The sequence below is a fragment of the Galeopterus variegatus genome, unplaced genomic scaffold (genome assembly GCF_000696425.1).
Source record: "Galeopterus variegatus unplaced genomic scaffold, G_variegatus-3.0.2 Scaffold5092, whole genome shotgun sequence".
NCBI classification, from domain to species: domain Eukaryota; kingdom Metazoa; phylum Chordata; class Mammalia; order Dermoptera; family Cynocephalidae; genus Galeopterus; species Galeopterus variegatus.
The window spans coordinates 63,891-79,144 of NW_007731203.1; the positions used below are offsets into that span (position 1 = coordinate 63,891).

Consider the following 15,254-nt stretch of genomic DNA (forward strand, 5'->3'; position numbering starts at 1 on the left):
TCAGCTTTTGCAAATGGTTCATAAATGATTGAAAAGAAGCTATATTCCCTCAACAAGCAATGCTTAACACATACCTATTAATGTAACCTCCATAATTACATTGTGCAGATTCCACATGTAATTTTTACTGACTTAAGTATGTTAAAGTCTCTCATAGAATTTTACTTCTTTCAATTTTTATTTATATACTTATAGGGTTTCTTTTTTCCTTATAAATTTGGATGTAATGGTATTTAGTTCGTTACTTTTTTTGGACTATTTGGTTTTTGATTACCAATGGATATAAAATACTCATCTTTGTTATTTTTTGCCTGAAATTCTACTAATTCTGATATAAATACTGCTGCCCTTGCTTTCCTTATCTTGCCTGTTAGAATAGGCCACTTCTACATTCCAGACAAATGGCCTCCCGGTAAATTACTCCTTGGTCTGGGGCAACCCCTGGAGCTGCAGACCCTGATGGAAAGAGGAAGCAGTTGTAGATACAGCAGGAGCAGCTGTGTCTTGGGCTCCAGCACAGGCTCAGGAAAGACCACCTGTATCCTCCTATCAAAGTTTGCAGATGGTACTGCCAAACGGGTCTGATTCTGAGCCTGCCTTAAAATCCCATACTTTCCTTTTCTGGGGTGGCTTGCCATTATACATTATGGGGATCCAAACCCTTGACCTTGGCATTACAATACTGTACTGTAAGCATCTGAGCTCATCAGCCAGCCCTTAAAATGCTATTCTTTGTAATGGTGCAGAATCCAATGGTTGAAAACATACCAGGTGGAGGAAAGGCTTCTTCTCTGTCCCATCCTAAAGTGTCAATGAGAGTAGGCCCACCCCTGGGAACACCTAGATTTGTTGTTGTTGGTGGTGGTGGTAACTGGATCCTGCTGAACTCTTTCATTGTTTGGAATTATTCCAAAACCTTCTTTTTTTTTTTTTTTTTTGTCTTTTTCCGTGTCCGGCAACGGATCGCAACCCTCACACTCACTATGCCCCCAGGCACCAAGCTAACTAACTTAAGATAAATTACCTCATTGATTCTAATAAAAACCCATTTCTGCAATTAAGAAAACTGAAGTTTTGCAAGTTTACATGAGTTGCCCAAGATCACAGAGCTCCTATACAGGAGAACCAGGGTCTGAACCAAACACTACACTCTTAACCTTTCTACTGTGAGAACAAGTGATACTGTATAAACTCAAACTCGCCCATCACAAGTATGTCCATAACAGACTTTCATTTTATGGGTTTCACTTGTTTTATTTTGCAATCACTGGACTGACCTAAGATTAAGTTTGCTTCCACTGATTTTCCCTCCCACATATAAATGCCCAAGTCCAGCTGTTCCATCATATTTTTTCGATGTCTCATTTCCTGCCGGAGATCATGGCTTTGCTAAGTAGCAAGATGTACAGGAAATAAATTGTCCACACAATATTAACTAATCGATGAACATCAGTTTCAGCCCAGAAGGACTGTAATTTATATCAGATTGTTTACTTTCACTATAAAGTCTAACTAGAATTACATCAATCTAAATATACACATTCCAGGGCAAAACAAGAAAAAAGATGTTTTAGTTATTCACACTTTGAGAACCTTACCCCCACTTTTGTATTCCTGGTTTTTGGTTTTCTTTTTGGTGTGTTTTTTTTTTTTTTTTGGTTGTTTAGGGTTTTTAGCTGAACAAAATTTTCTGTCAAATATTTTTCATGTTACTTTTCTGGACCCTGCATTTTATTTTCTCCTTCTGTTATTTTGGTTCACACACACATACACACACACACACACACACACACACCATTTCCAAGGAATAAAGGAGTTTTCAAAATAGGAAGAAAAGTATCAAAATAAATGCTAATGCTGGTAATAATTAAACCCTGTGGGAAAATTGCAAGTAATACATGTTTTTCTTAAAATGAGGAAAAGGGTGTGAAAGCATTCTGTAAACTGAAAAAAAAAAAAATGGTGTTGTTAATGTCTTCACCCATAACCATTTGGCATCACTTAGACTAAAGGGAGTACCTTGTGTGGCACTGTGCAGAACAAGGGCTGACAACTCTCCAAAAGTAGGGTAATCAAGTTTATTTCAAGTTCATCTGTTACTATGTAAGTGCAGTAGGGGGTTGTGGATAGCAAAAGAGGGAAATTTGGTGCGTAATTGCACTGATTCTGCAGCTGGAGGACTGTCTATACACTGCCTTCTGCAAACAGAGGTGGGATAAATGAAATATGCCATTGAGAAAAAGAAGGAAAAATAAAAATATAAAATGAACAGCAACCAAAAAACAAAACAAAAAAAGTAGAGAAGGAACAGGGCAGGGATTTGACTTGGTGAGAACAACCAGCTACAAGCTGAAAACTGATTCCTACCCCTCTGTCCTGCCCTGAGCTGTGAGGCTACATCATGGAAGTCTATGATTGCTGAATCTGCAAATGATGTCCTCAGCCCTTAGCCCCCGTGTCTAGGCAGAGACGTCTGCCTCCAACGTGGAAGTATGTATATTTACTGACTTAAGATGCCTTTACCTCAAAAGAGCATGGTAACAGGCAGGGTGCCCAATAATGTGTGTCTTTGTGCTCATTTGCATGGCAGGCTTTTGAACAGCATGCAGCAGAAGAGACTATGTTACACAGCATCTAACAACAAATTTCTGTTCAGATGTTCCCCAGCAGCATCCTGGTGTAACTCTTCTTTTCTGCCCTTTTTACTGCATATAAGAAATCAAGAGCCTGGTGAGGATGAAATCATTATTTGCCTTCTGACTCTGTAGCAGGGCATCCAACACTGTGAAGCACAGGTCTTCACCAAAGGCATGAATCAGAGTCACCTGGGAAGTCTGGCGACATACAACTGCACAGATTTACTGCAAGAACTTCTAGGGTTCGGCCTGAGGATTGAGTTAAGTTTCCCCAGGTGATCCTGATGTGCACGCTGGGTTAGGAAACATGAAGCCGGGCTCTGGCAAGGGGAAACAAGGGATGGGTTTGGTTGAAGCAGCCTCTGCTCCCTTCTGGTTCCATTTTGTGAATGCTTAGTACTCTACCCCATCTCTCTAGGGCTCGGTGCACAACTCCCCTCGTGCTCACGTAGCTGCTCTTGGAAGACAGTTTGGGAGGGAGGTTAAGCACAGGGACTCTGAAGGCAGCCCATCTTGGCCACTTGCTTTCTGGGAAATCTTGAACAAGGTACTAATATTACTAAGCCCATTTCTCCATTTGTCAGATAGGAAGATGATAACAGTACCTACCTCGAAGGGTTATAGTAGTAATAAATAATATCACCCGTGAAAAATACTTAACACAGTGCCTGGCACAATAAAAGCACATAACCTGTGGAGGCCACTATTATTAATCATGGTACTATTAATAATCATGGCACTCTCATTTGGTTAATGGATGTCAGGTCTCCCAGGTGCTAACTGGCTCCATCTGCTTTTGATCCACAGTGTCCTCAGGGATTGCTGCCATGAAGAGGCTGGTCTAAGTGGGCACTTCAGTTCTGCTCAGGTCAAGCCAACATACCTTTACTTAGGGCATATGTGGTACCAATACTGGGTCAGATGAGAGAGGCCCTTGACTTGCTCACACACCAGCTAGGGGTTCACAGACAAAACCCTTCCATGTAGATAGTGACAGTTGCATGTAAAAAGGTAGCCAAGTAGCAGTTCATGGGAGAAAAGAGGAGACTCCCCACCAACTCACTTCTGTGTTATATATAAAATGTCCTCAGCCCTTTAAGAATAAAGACAAGCCGTCTCTAAACCTTTTCATTAAAACTTAGGAAAACGTCTACAGATAAGATCCTAACCTCCATTCAATCCCAAGATTTATTTTTAAGGAGGAATGAACTATAGACATACTTAATAGACTTCCAGAGCTAGAAGACGTCTTAGAAATCGGCCGTGCTAGCACTCCTACTACGAAGATGAGGAAGCCAAGGTCTCAGTAAGGTAAGCATCTTGCCTAAGATCACAGACAGTTAGCATCCAGGCTGAGGTCACTACCCCAGTCTTTGGCTTCCAGTCTAGTTCCATTGCACGACATCATTTAGTCCCACTGAAATCCTAACAGGAAGTGGAATCATCTCTAGCAAAGGGCATGTATTCATTCATTCAACATTATTTGAGCTCCTATGATGTGTTCAGTACTGTATCAGCACTAAGAATAAAATGGCAAACACAACCACTATGGTGTGTGTTCTTGCAAAGCCTTACTGGCGGGAGAGGCAATTTAAACAAATAAATGAAATAATTACTTCTTGCAATAAAGGCTAAGCAAGAAAAAAAACAGAAAAGGGCCCACTTTAGGCAGATTGATCGATGAAAGCATCTCTGAGGAGGTGAAATTTGAGCTCAAGGATGAGAAAGAGGCAGCCGTGGTAAGAGCTGGGAGAAGCATGTTCCAGGCGCAGGCATGGATCAGTGCAAAGGTCCACGGGAGGAAAGGCCACTGGACATTCTAGAATCTTCCAGAAAGCCAATGTGACTGAAGCCTAGAGAATGAGAAGCAGATGGCAGCACATGATATAACAACAGAGGCCCCAAGACACAGGCTTTCAAGGCTCCGGAAAGGGGTGTGGATTTTATCTTTAGTGGAAAGGCAATTCACAAAGAGGCCGGGGAGTTCTTGGTCTCTGCTTCTCTGTGGAAAACATGATCAATGAAATTCCTTCTCAACAGGGTTTACATGCCATGTTTTCTTATTTCTCTTCGTGTGGAGGGTAGAAAACACACAAAAGCATGAGAAAGAGTCAGGCAAGGACTAGAACTCAGGGTTCTTGATTCCAGTACCAGAATGTTCCTTCCATGACACACTCTCTCTTGTTAAATTAAAGGGGGGAAATATCCCATTAAAAGGAACAGATTCTTTGGTCTGAATATCCCTTTATCAGCCATAGTTCTTTTTTTTTTTTTCCTTTTTGTCTTTTTTCGTGACCGGCAACGGATCGCAACCCTCAGTGTCGCGCCCGTACTGGGCCGGGACCGGCACCGGGATCGCAACCCTCGGTGTTGCGCCTGCACCTCACTCAGCCAGTGAGCGGCCGGTCTGTATGTGGGATCCGAACCCTCAGCGGGAGCACCGCCGTGCTCCCAAGCGGCGCACTGTAGCAATGAGCCACCGGGCTGGCCCCAATCAGCCATAGTTCTGGTATTAGAGTATTATCAGTCAGAATCTTTCCTTAAAAAGGGGAATGGGGAGGCAGAAAGAGATAAGACAGGAAGAACAAAAAACAGTCTGCTTATCACATCAGCAAACCCTTAACATCCAATACTATCTTCCTTATTATGGAATAAGTTAAATTTGTAGATTATTTTTGGAAGTGACAGCTAAAGGAGAAATGAACAGTTATAAAGAGAAAAAGTCAAAAGAATTACCCTGCGAGGCAGCCCCACAGGACTGAATTCTAACCCAGAATTCTGTATTTGGCAGGAGTACCAAGGGATGCTTTATGAGAGGGCATGGTCATCTTCATTACGTCAAAGGCAAGCTAAGTGCTGGTGCTGCAGGTTGGCCTTAGGTATCACCATATCAATAGGCTTAGTTGCCACCATGTAAAAATGGACAAAGAGCCCCAAATAGACAAGCTGGGCTTATCTGCCTGATATGAGCGTGCCCTGACATGAACAAGACCAAAATAAGCCACAAACCTGGAAATACAACGAAGTCCCTAAATGCCAAGTGTAGGGAAAGTGAAGGAAAATGGTCAGGGCCCCTCAGATGTTCAGAATCTTGCCGAGCATTTGATGTAAATATGCACGTGTGCCCAGGTGTTCCTTGGTTATTGTCTAATGTAATTGCGCATGTGCACCCAGGTGTCCTGGGTTATGGACTTAAGTATAAAGGACCAACAGCTCTGATACACGGTGCCCCTCGGGACGCCCCAGGAGGCCACTAGGGCGGCTGCTCCTAGCTCGAATAAAGCCTATTAATTTTTTACCCACGGCTCCCACGATCTTTTCCTATTACCTACCTCGTGGACCTGCGTGTGAGGGGTTTGTGACCCAGTGTGTACAAGGGGCTTGCAGGGTCTGTGAACCCTAGCCCTAGCAATACACCAAGTCAAGATGCTCCAAATAGATGTGTTTGCTTCTTTGTTGCTGTTTTTAGATTTTCTCTCTTTAAAACTTGTGTGCCTCTAGGTCCCTCTTCCAACATCCAAAGCTATGTATGCCAGTTCTTACTTCAGTCTCTCTCCTTCTCCCTCTGAACAGGAAATCTGCGTGTTGTATCTGGATGCATTTCTGATTTTTCTCATAGCAAAGGTTTTGGCTCCAGGCTCCTATACCTTGTGTCTGCCTTACTGTACGATGGAAACGATATCCCGTGTGCAGCTTTGTGCACTTTCTCCAGCACGGGCTGTGCCAATAGCATCTCACTGCCATGTCCTGACTCAGGGTGAGTGAGTCCCAGGGAAGATAGGAATGATTGCTTGGCAAGGTGTGGACGGAGGAGCCGTGTGGACCCTGCAGGCTCCAGTGATGCACACTCAGGGGGAGACATGGCTTCATTTCCTACATTTCTTTCACACAAAGCATGATTATAGGGAAGTGCTTCCATATGGCCTAGGGAAAATCCCAGCCAAAAAACGGCTTCAGCTGGCCAGTTTCAGAGCAGTAACAGACATGAAGGGGCCGTTACGAGGGTCAAGAATGCCAAGCACTGTGTTTTCATGCAGACAGGAATCCGTGCTAACTTTAGCCTCAGCCCAGGCACATGCAGGTAGAAGCTGAGGAGATGCCAGTGTCCTGGGGGTGGGCAGGGTGCCTCTGGCTTTCATCTTGTCACCCATGCCCTGAGTTCAAGAGCTGCCTGTGCACTCCAGTTCCCCTTTATTCATAGAAATCCACCAAAACCATTAGACATTTTAGGGATGTCCTAAAGGGGCATCAGGGCTCTGAGAAACCCCCAAAAATCAGAATGGCAAATTTGGGATTTGGGGCTTAAGAGTACATGTGCATTTGCCTGGAGAGAAAGTGCATAACTTTCAATGGATTCTCAGTGGAATCCAAAACCTGAAAACGTGTGTGTGTGTGTGTGTGTGTGTGTGTGTGTGTGTGTGTGTGTGTGTGTGTGTGTGTGTGTGTGTGTGTGTGTGTGTGTGTGTGTGTGAATTTGAACTACCTTGCATTTCAGGGCCTTCTCTGCACACTTCTCCAAAAAAGACTGGTTCTTTGACACAATTTTACTCGGCTTCTACCATGGTTCAATTAGAATTATCTCAATTTCTAATCTCTTTTGGACCTCAATCAAGCAAGGTCTTTTCTGATGAAATTTCCAAACTTTTTGGGGTCAACGCTAACTCCAGGCTCTTCCCCAACACCCTGAGTTGGCTACTATCTTCCTCCCTTAGTCCCCACATCCACAAGCCTTCCTGAATTACCTCTTCACCGTACAGCCTGTCTCCTTAAACTATCTTCCTCTGATCTGAGTCTTCCTCTAACTTTGGTTTCTCCTACAGTTCACTCTTTTTTGACACTTCCAAGGTTTTCCTCTATATCAACCAGTAGCTCTCTTAAAATCAATCCCCTTATGGGCCAACTGTTGACTCAAAAATCTGTTTACAAATATCAACATTTACATTTAAGGTATATAATAGGTGTTACATCCTTTGGTACTCAAATGAGTAATATTTCTAATAAAAATACAGTTAGAGGTCATTGAGCACTCTCCAGGTGCCAAACTATTTGGAGTACTGAGTATGGGTTGATTTATTTAATCTTGACAACAACTCCACAAAGGCAGTACTATTGTTATTCCCAGTTTAAAATGAGAAAACCAAGATATACATGGAAGTTAAATAACTTTCCCAGTTTACAAAGCAAGTAATCAACAGACCCAGAGTGTAATCCCAGGCATTCTGGTCCAGACCCCAATTTCTTAACCAGTTCCCTATACTGCCTTTCACAATTAGCTACAGGAGATGTGTCTTAATATCTCTGGTCTTCAGTTTCCTCATCTGTAAAATGGGATGACATTATCAAATCTACAATGTAAGGGTGCTGGTGGCATTAAATATGATGAATCTAAAGAGAACTTTGGGAATTATAAAGTATTATATCAATATTAGTAACAACAGAATGGACGGAATATTAAATACTTGGCTTACCACCTCCTTAGAAGCCCCAGCCCAAAGCCCTTTGCACTCAGCACCTTAGACCCTGTTTTATTTATTTATTTATTTTTTGGTCCAACAAAGTCAAAACTACTACTGTTCTTCATTTTTTCCACTTATGCAAATAATTGTAGCTTGCAAAAGATTGCAACTTGTAAAAGACCTACTTATAATGGTTGAGAGTTGACAGTATTGAGCATGTGCTAGACACCATGCTAAGCACTGTAGGTATAGCATTTCAGCTAATCTTCCTCAAAACTATAGAGATAGATCCTATTATTACCCCCATTTGATTGATAGAAAACTGGGGCCCAAAAAAGTTAAGCACCTTGCTACAGGTCAATCAGCTAGAAGTTTCCAGAGCTGGGCTTTGATTCCAGAGCCCATTCTCTAGTCAGCTATACAACATTGCCTCCTTGAAGAGAAAGCAAAGACACATACACTAGCACCAAATGGACTGGCCTCATCCACTTTTAAAGTCAATATGATATTGAACCACCTTTATAACAAGAAGATAACTCTTGAAGCTCCCTCTGCTCCATTCAATACCAAGGGTTTTTCTGCTTGACATGGTGTCAGTGCGCACCCCTCCTCTTGTCCTGGGCAAATCCTTCTCTGTATACATTTTTTCTTTCTCTTCACTTATCAACCCACTGTAGTCAAGCTTTGGTTTCAGCCTGAAATTCACTGAAACCACTTTTGCTAATGCCACAAATGATCTTCAAGTTGTCCAAGAGAAAGTTTTGGACCTTTATGCTAGTTGACCTGGCAAGAGTGTTTAACATAGCTGACGATTACCTCCTTTTTTGAAATTACTCATTCCTTTGGCTTCTATGATACTGCTCTTGCTAAGTTTTGTGTTTACTTACTCTTTTTGTTCCTTCTCAGCTGAATGCTCTTAAACTTCTTCCCTGGCTAAATGCCTTGGCTTCAGATGTTTCTCAAGATGCAATTCTTGGCTTGCTGTTTTATTCTACAATCTCTCTTTGGGTGGACTCACCTACATTTATAACTGAATACCACCGGTAAGGAGGTTTCGCTGTCAGCTGTGATGGACTGATGTGTTTCAGATCAACCCTCAACTACGAACAAAATAAAATCAGCATCTGTTTGAAGGCCTTATGGAATACTTATGGGGCCAAAATTCTGAAAAGAATGAAAATCCAGGGAAGGGGGCCCTTACCTTTGATATGTGTGTGTCTCCTCTTCATGAATTCCTTACACAAACAAACAGCAAACAAATCCATCCAGCTGCTCGAGCTGGAAAATTTGCATCATTCTAAATTCTTTTTTTCTCTTATAGTCTTCATTCAAAGAATCAGCAAACTCTGCTCATTCTGTCTCCTAAATTTCTCTCCAACTGTTCCTTCCTCTATATCTCCGGCCACACTATTCTAGACCAAGGCCTCATTATTTCAAATACTCTTAACGATTTATAAAAAGCCTTCCTATTCGGACTCCCTGCTTCCAGGCTCACCTCACAGGTAATCCAGCCTCCACATGCTGCCAGAATTCTTTCAGTAAAACACAAATCTAATCATGTCACTCCACTGCCTAAATTACTTTAATGACTCCACTTAACCTGAAATGAAAGCACAACAATGAAGGCTTTTATAGTTGACTCCTGAACGCCATTCTGTCTTATCTTTCATACTGTTCAGTGTGCATTCAAGCCTGAGCAACATATTAGTAGTTCCTCCAAAAACTCAGGCTTTCCTCTGGTGTCAGACCATGAACTTTGTGTTTCCTCTGCCTAAAAAACCTTCCACCCTCCTGTAATGTTCTCCTCATTTAGGGGAACAAGTTAGATCCCTACTTCATAAGTTATATCAAAATCAACTCAAAAGAATAAAAGGTGTAAAAGTAGAAAAACAAAACTATAAAAGTATTGGCAGAAAACTTGCACGAATAATTTTTTCCCTTCAAAGCAAGAGTCAACGAATAATTTTTTCCCTTCAAAGCAAGAGTCAACAAACTACAACTGGAGGGCCAAAGTCAGCCTGCAGCCTATTTTTGTAAATAAAGTTTTATTGGAACACAGCCAACAAACTACAACCGGAGGGCCAAAGTCAGCCTACAGCCTATTTTTGTAAATAAAGTTTTATTGGAACACAGCCATGCCCATTTGTTTACAGAGTGTCTTTGAGTGCTTTTGCACTGCAATGACAGTGTTGAGGAGCTGACACAGAGACTGTATGCCCTGCAAAGGCTAAAATACTTACTATCTGGCCCTTTACACAGAAATTTACTGACCCCTGAAGTTAACGGATTTTAAAAAGCCAGATATTAATGAAATAAAATTTTCTTTTTTTTTTTTGTCTTTTGTCTTTTTTCCGTGTCCGGCAATGGATCGCAACCCTCAGTGTTGCCCCCGTACCGGACCGGGGACCGGCAACGGGATTGCAGCCCGTGGTGCTGCCCCCGCGCCTCGCTCAGCCAGTGAGCGGGAACCGGTCTGTATGTGGGATCCGAACCCTCAGGCGGGAGCGCCGCCGCACTTCCCAAGTGGCGCACTATCTAGTGCGCCACCGGGCCGGCCCTGAAATAAAATTTTCTGAATACACAAAACTTAGAAACTATTGATTCTAAAAACACAAACAAAATTGAAAGTCAAATAAACTGGGAACCACATTTGAAATAGGTATGACAGACAAAAGGTTAGTATTTGTGATATAGTAAAAGCTCACAACAGTGATGAAAAGATCAACATCCAAATAAGAAAATGGTAAAACTGCTTCAATGGCTAATTGAAAAATGAAAAAGCATAACTGAGCAATAAATATATGACGATATTTCCTACCTTGTTAGCAATCCAAGGAAGCAAATAAAAGAAATTATTCCTTCACGGTTTACCTGAGAAATCAGCAAATATTTAAGAAACAGTAATACTCTGTATCTACAGAGGTTCAAAGAAACAGGTACTCTTTGAAGTTATAATGGGAACAAAAATTTTGATATACAGGTTTTGGAAGAGATTTGACTTTTAGAAAACTGGTCCGAAGTGATTTCCAACTAAAAAAGCTTAGCATTAGGAAAATGTTATTCTAGTCATAGGTGGTCTGAAGCACATCTTGTTTTGTGGAAACACAGCATTGGGTTGAAAACCTACTTTTTTCGGGAGAAACGTTTGACTTCGAATGTCCCCGTACGAGCCTGCAGCTGGAGCCATTGCCAGCACAGATTCCACAGCTGTCCACCTTAGCGGTGCTTCCCAGTTGCCGATCGCAGCCCACGGCCTGCGACAGAAACACGGTGGTCAGCGGCGAGAGGACACACAGGGGAGGGGAACTGCCTGGATTTCACGCACCTTATTTGTGATGCTGTCCTTCTGAAATTGATGGGTTGGCTCTCTTTAACGAGAACATAGTTTAACAAATATGAATGATATGAAGTCTCACGGTATATCATGTATATGATTCTTACGCAAGGCCCCAAAAATTAAAAGAGAAGAATTGAAACTATCCCTCCTTAGCCCTTCTCTTTTTTTATTTATGCTTTTGTTCAGATGTTTTTACGTATATAAAATAAATGGAAACTACAGATGATGTTTGCTCTCTCCCCTCTCCCCTCAGACCTTCCCTCTCTCCCCACCCCTACACTTGTCCTATTCTCATTTTCTCCCCCAAGCCACCGTTACACTGAATTTGATGTATATCCTTCTGGTCCATAGTTTTACCTTAAATATGTTTTTCTCTGTTTTTGTCTCTGTCTCCACGTACCAATATCTGTACGTGTGTGTATCCATTTCTCTCTATATTCTGTATCTACTGTATATCTTTATATCTCCTTCTCTTTATCATTATCTATATCTATTTTTTTTTAATTTTTATTTTGTCAATATACAATGTATATGATTATTATGGCCCATCACCGACACCTCCCACCCTCCTCCCTCTCTCCCCTCCCCCCCAAGAATGTCCTTTCCATTTGCTTGTTGTAACAACTTCAAAAAAGTATAGTTGTTATATCTTCTTACCCCCCCCCCCGGTTTTTATACCTACATATCTCCACCTCTCTTATGAGTTATTTTTCATAGGTATATGTATGTGTGTGTGTGTGTATTTGCTAGACTGTGAGTTTCCTTATAGGAGAAAAAGGGCTGTGTCTTATACTTCTTTTCATTTCACAAATATGTCTTTTACATAATGTGTGCCCAATAATACTCATATGAACTGACCTGATGGCTTATATCTACCTCCCCAAACTCATCCAACTTTATTTATATTTATAAACCTGGTATTTAAGGGCAGAGACTTTGGAGGCCGTCAGCCCCCTTACAAATCATGACCCACCTGCCACCCCTTTCAAGCTGCAGGATGTTGAACAGTTCAGACTCTCACAGGCTCATTCTCCTCAATAGTGAAATAGAGATAATAGTACTAATATGTATTTCACAAAGGGTCTTAGTAAGGATTAAAGGAGAAAATATATGTAAAACTCTTAGTACAGTGATTAGAGCATTATACAGAGTTCAGTTAAAGAAGGTCAATTCTATGACTTCTCTCCGTTTTCCATTGTGTGTGGACTCCTGGGGAGTCCCTACGCTTCAGCTTGGGGAGCTGCTGAAGCAGACCCTGTACCCGAGGTGTTGAAGAGAAAATGAAACTGGAGAAAAGTTGAAAGCATATCTATAGAGTGTTCTTTCCAAAATGTTGGTGTTGAAGGGAAGGAGAAAGATCCAATGAAAGTTTCAGGGAGAGGTAAGAAAAGTTCCAAGGATTTAGGGAATAGCCTGGGATTAGAGATATTTTCAAAGGGCTGTCCACGTTTATTCTGTGTATTTCCAAATCGTGAAAGCTACAGGTTTAAGCATAATTTAGTTCAATAACAGAAAGCTTGAGAAATCAGAGTTATCCAATAATAAGTATTCAATCATGGGCTAGGAGACTTCTTGGCAGTAAAACTGTAGGGAGGATTAAATTATTGGATGAGTAGCTGAATCCAGTGACTTTTGAGATCTTCTTTCCCTGATTATATAATTTTGTAAATATAGTAATAAAATAATAATAATAGCTGATTTTTAATGAATGTTTACACGTGCCTGGCATTGTGTCTTGTACGTCGCAGATATTATTTCATTTAATCTTCACAGCAATCTTATGATATATGTGATATCTTTCATCTCCACTTTAAATATAAGGAATCTAAACATTACTGAGGTTAAATAACTTGCCAACATTACACAGCTAGTATATAGTGTCAGTAATGGTTTTAAAACCCAGGTCATCTGACACCAGAATCTTAAGACCTATGCTACACCCTCCTCCACCTTCAGTATTAACAGAGAGCCCAGTTACATAGACCATTATATTAATATTTACAAGTACATGTGGAATAACTTAAGAGTGATTGATTTTGGAAACACACTTGCATGCTTGGGATTCAATCAATGAGTAACTTGTGTTCATGCAACGTTCTCCAAGGGGAGCAATTCCACCATTAAATTATAGAAACCCTGTTCCTGGGCCAAGCTCTGTCCTCACACATTCATGTCCCTGAGCACACTGCATTTCATGAGAATAAGAATCATCCTCTATCTGGTCATCCAGGAAGGGTGTGGGTTTAGGAGGAAGGATGGGCTTGTTTTGAACAGTGTTTAGAGCCTTGCAAGATCTTGGGCTATCGAATACCTCCCTGAGCACTTATATTGCTTCACGAATTTTTAAAGTTACGATTCATCTAAATCTAAAGGCCAAATAAAGCATATGAAAACATCACAGGAAAATGATATTTGAAAAGAAGGTCTGGTTGCCTTGTGAGTCATAGGGTATAAACCAAAACTGCCCTCAAAATTGAGGGACTACTGAATTTCGGCTTTCATATCCCATCAAAATAAAAAATAAGCAACTTTTTTTGGGGGGGGAGAGGAAGATTTAACAACCTCAACTTTTTTTTTTTTTTTGAAGCTCTTTCAACGAGAAAATGGAGGGGACACATCTGGGTGGGAGGGGGGAGAGGGAGGAGGGAGGGAGGTTTTGGTGATGGGACACAATAACTAACTACATTGTATATTGACAAAATAATAATAAAAAAAAAAATTGCCTGAAGTGTTTTCAACTTCTGTGACATTTCCTGAAGTCAGGATCTCTAATTATAGGCATTTATAAACTACTAATTGATAAACATCAATAAAATGTATTAACATCTGTTAAATAACCATTTTCTATACTGCCAGGCACTATAGAGTATGAATTAATAAGACAAGATTCTTATCCTACAGCACAGTTAATGAGACAAGTTACACAAGATGGGAGCTAACATAAACAAATATTTTAAATATACGAGCAGTGCTTTCTGGAGTAAATACTCATTTATAAATCACCACTTCAGCTAAGAATCATTTCACAGTTCCTCCATATGATTTCCTAATCAGCTAAAAGAATATCGTATTTAAATAAGTTTCATTAATCCAAATTAAGGAAAATAGGAATTTTCCAGGTAAGTCAAATTTCATCCTTCAGGAACCAAATAATTTTTTTTGAATTAACTTATGTTTGAGATCTCTGAAAATTGGTTTCTACCTTACAAAAAATTCTAACATTTCTGCCTTAAAAATTAGAGTCATTCTGAATATTCACAAACATTTAGCTTCTCACTTCAGCTCACGGGAGGACTGCGCTCCCCCCATCCCCTTAGAAGTTAGGTGTGGTCATTGACTGTCTTTGGACAAGGAAATGGGAGTCTACGGGATCTGTGCCACCTCTACAAGGAGCTTTAAGGGTCAGTGCATGAGTCCCACGTTCCCCTTCTCACTATTGCAGTTACTATGTAAAAAATGTGTGCAATAAAGCCTCCCTCAGCCTGAGTCTCTGAGACATTCAAAGAGCAGGCAGCCCTGCTGACTTATGTTGGGCAAGCAGCATTAATGAGAAATAATCTTTAATTGTTTTAAGCCAATGATCATTGGGGGTCATTGGTTATTGCCAGAAAACCTAGCCTATATTACACAATAGTACAATTTAACCATTAATAGAAAAATGAGTGTCATTAACAGCAAGGTGATTTTATAAATTCTAAGTTTCACATTGAAATTCAGATATCTGGCTTCTCTTGACAAAAACAAAAACCAACCATGAAAACAAAACTTACATGTTTACACACAGTTGCCCCCTTCACAAAGAAGTTCATGATAGCCCTCACCACT

At 40.9% G+C, this 15,254-nt stretch overlaps 1 protein-coding gene across 1 annotated transcript in view; it reads right to left on the reverse strand.

The window, feature by feature from the left end:
- LOC103604339 (ADAMTS-like protein 3) overlaps positions 1-15,254 on the reverse strand; it is a 127,508-nt gene that overhangs the window by 62,393 nt on the left and 49,861 nt on the right. Inside the window, exon 5 of the mRNA XM_008588898.1 lies at positions 11,220-11,346. Coding sequence (XP_008587120.1) covers positions 11,220-11,346 — 127 coding nt within the window. The remainder of the gene's footprint in view (positions 1-11,219; positions 11,347-15,254) is intronic.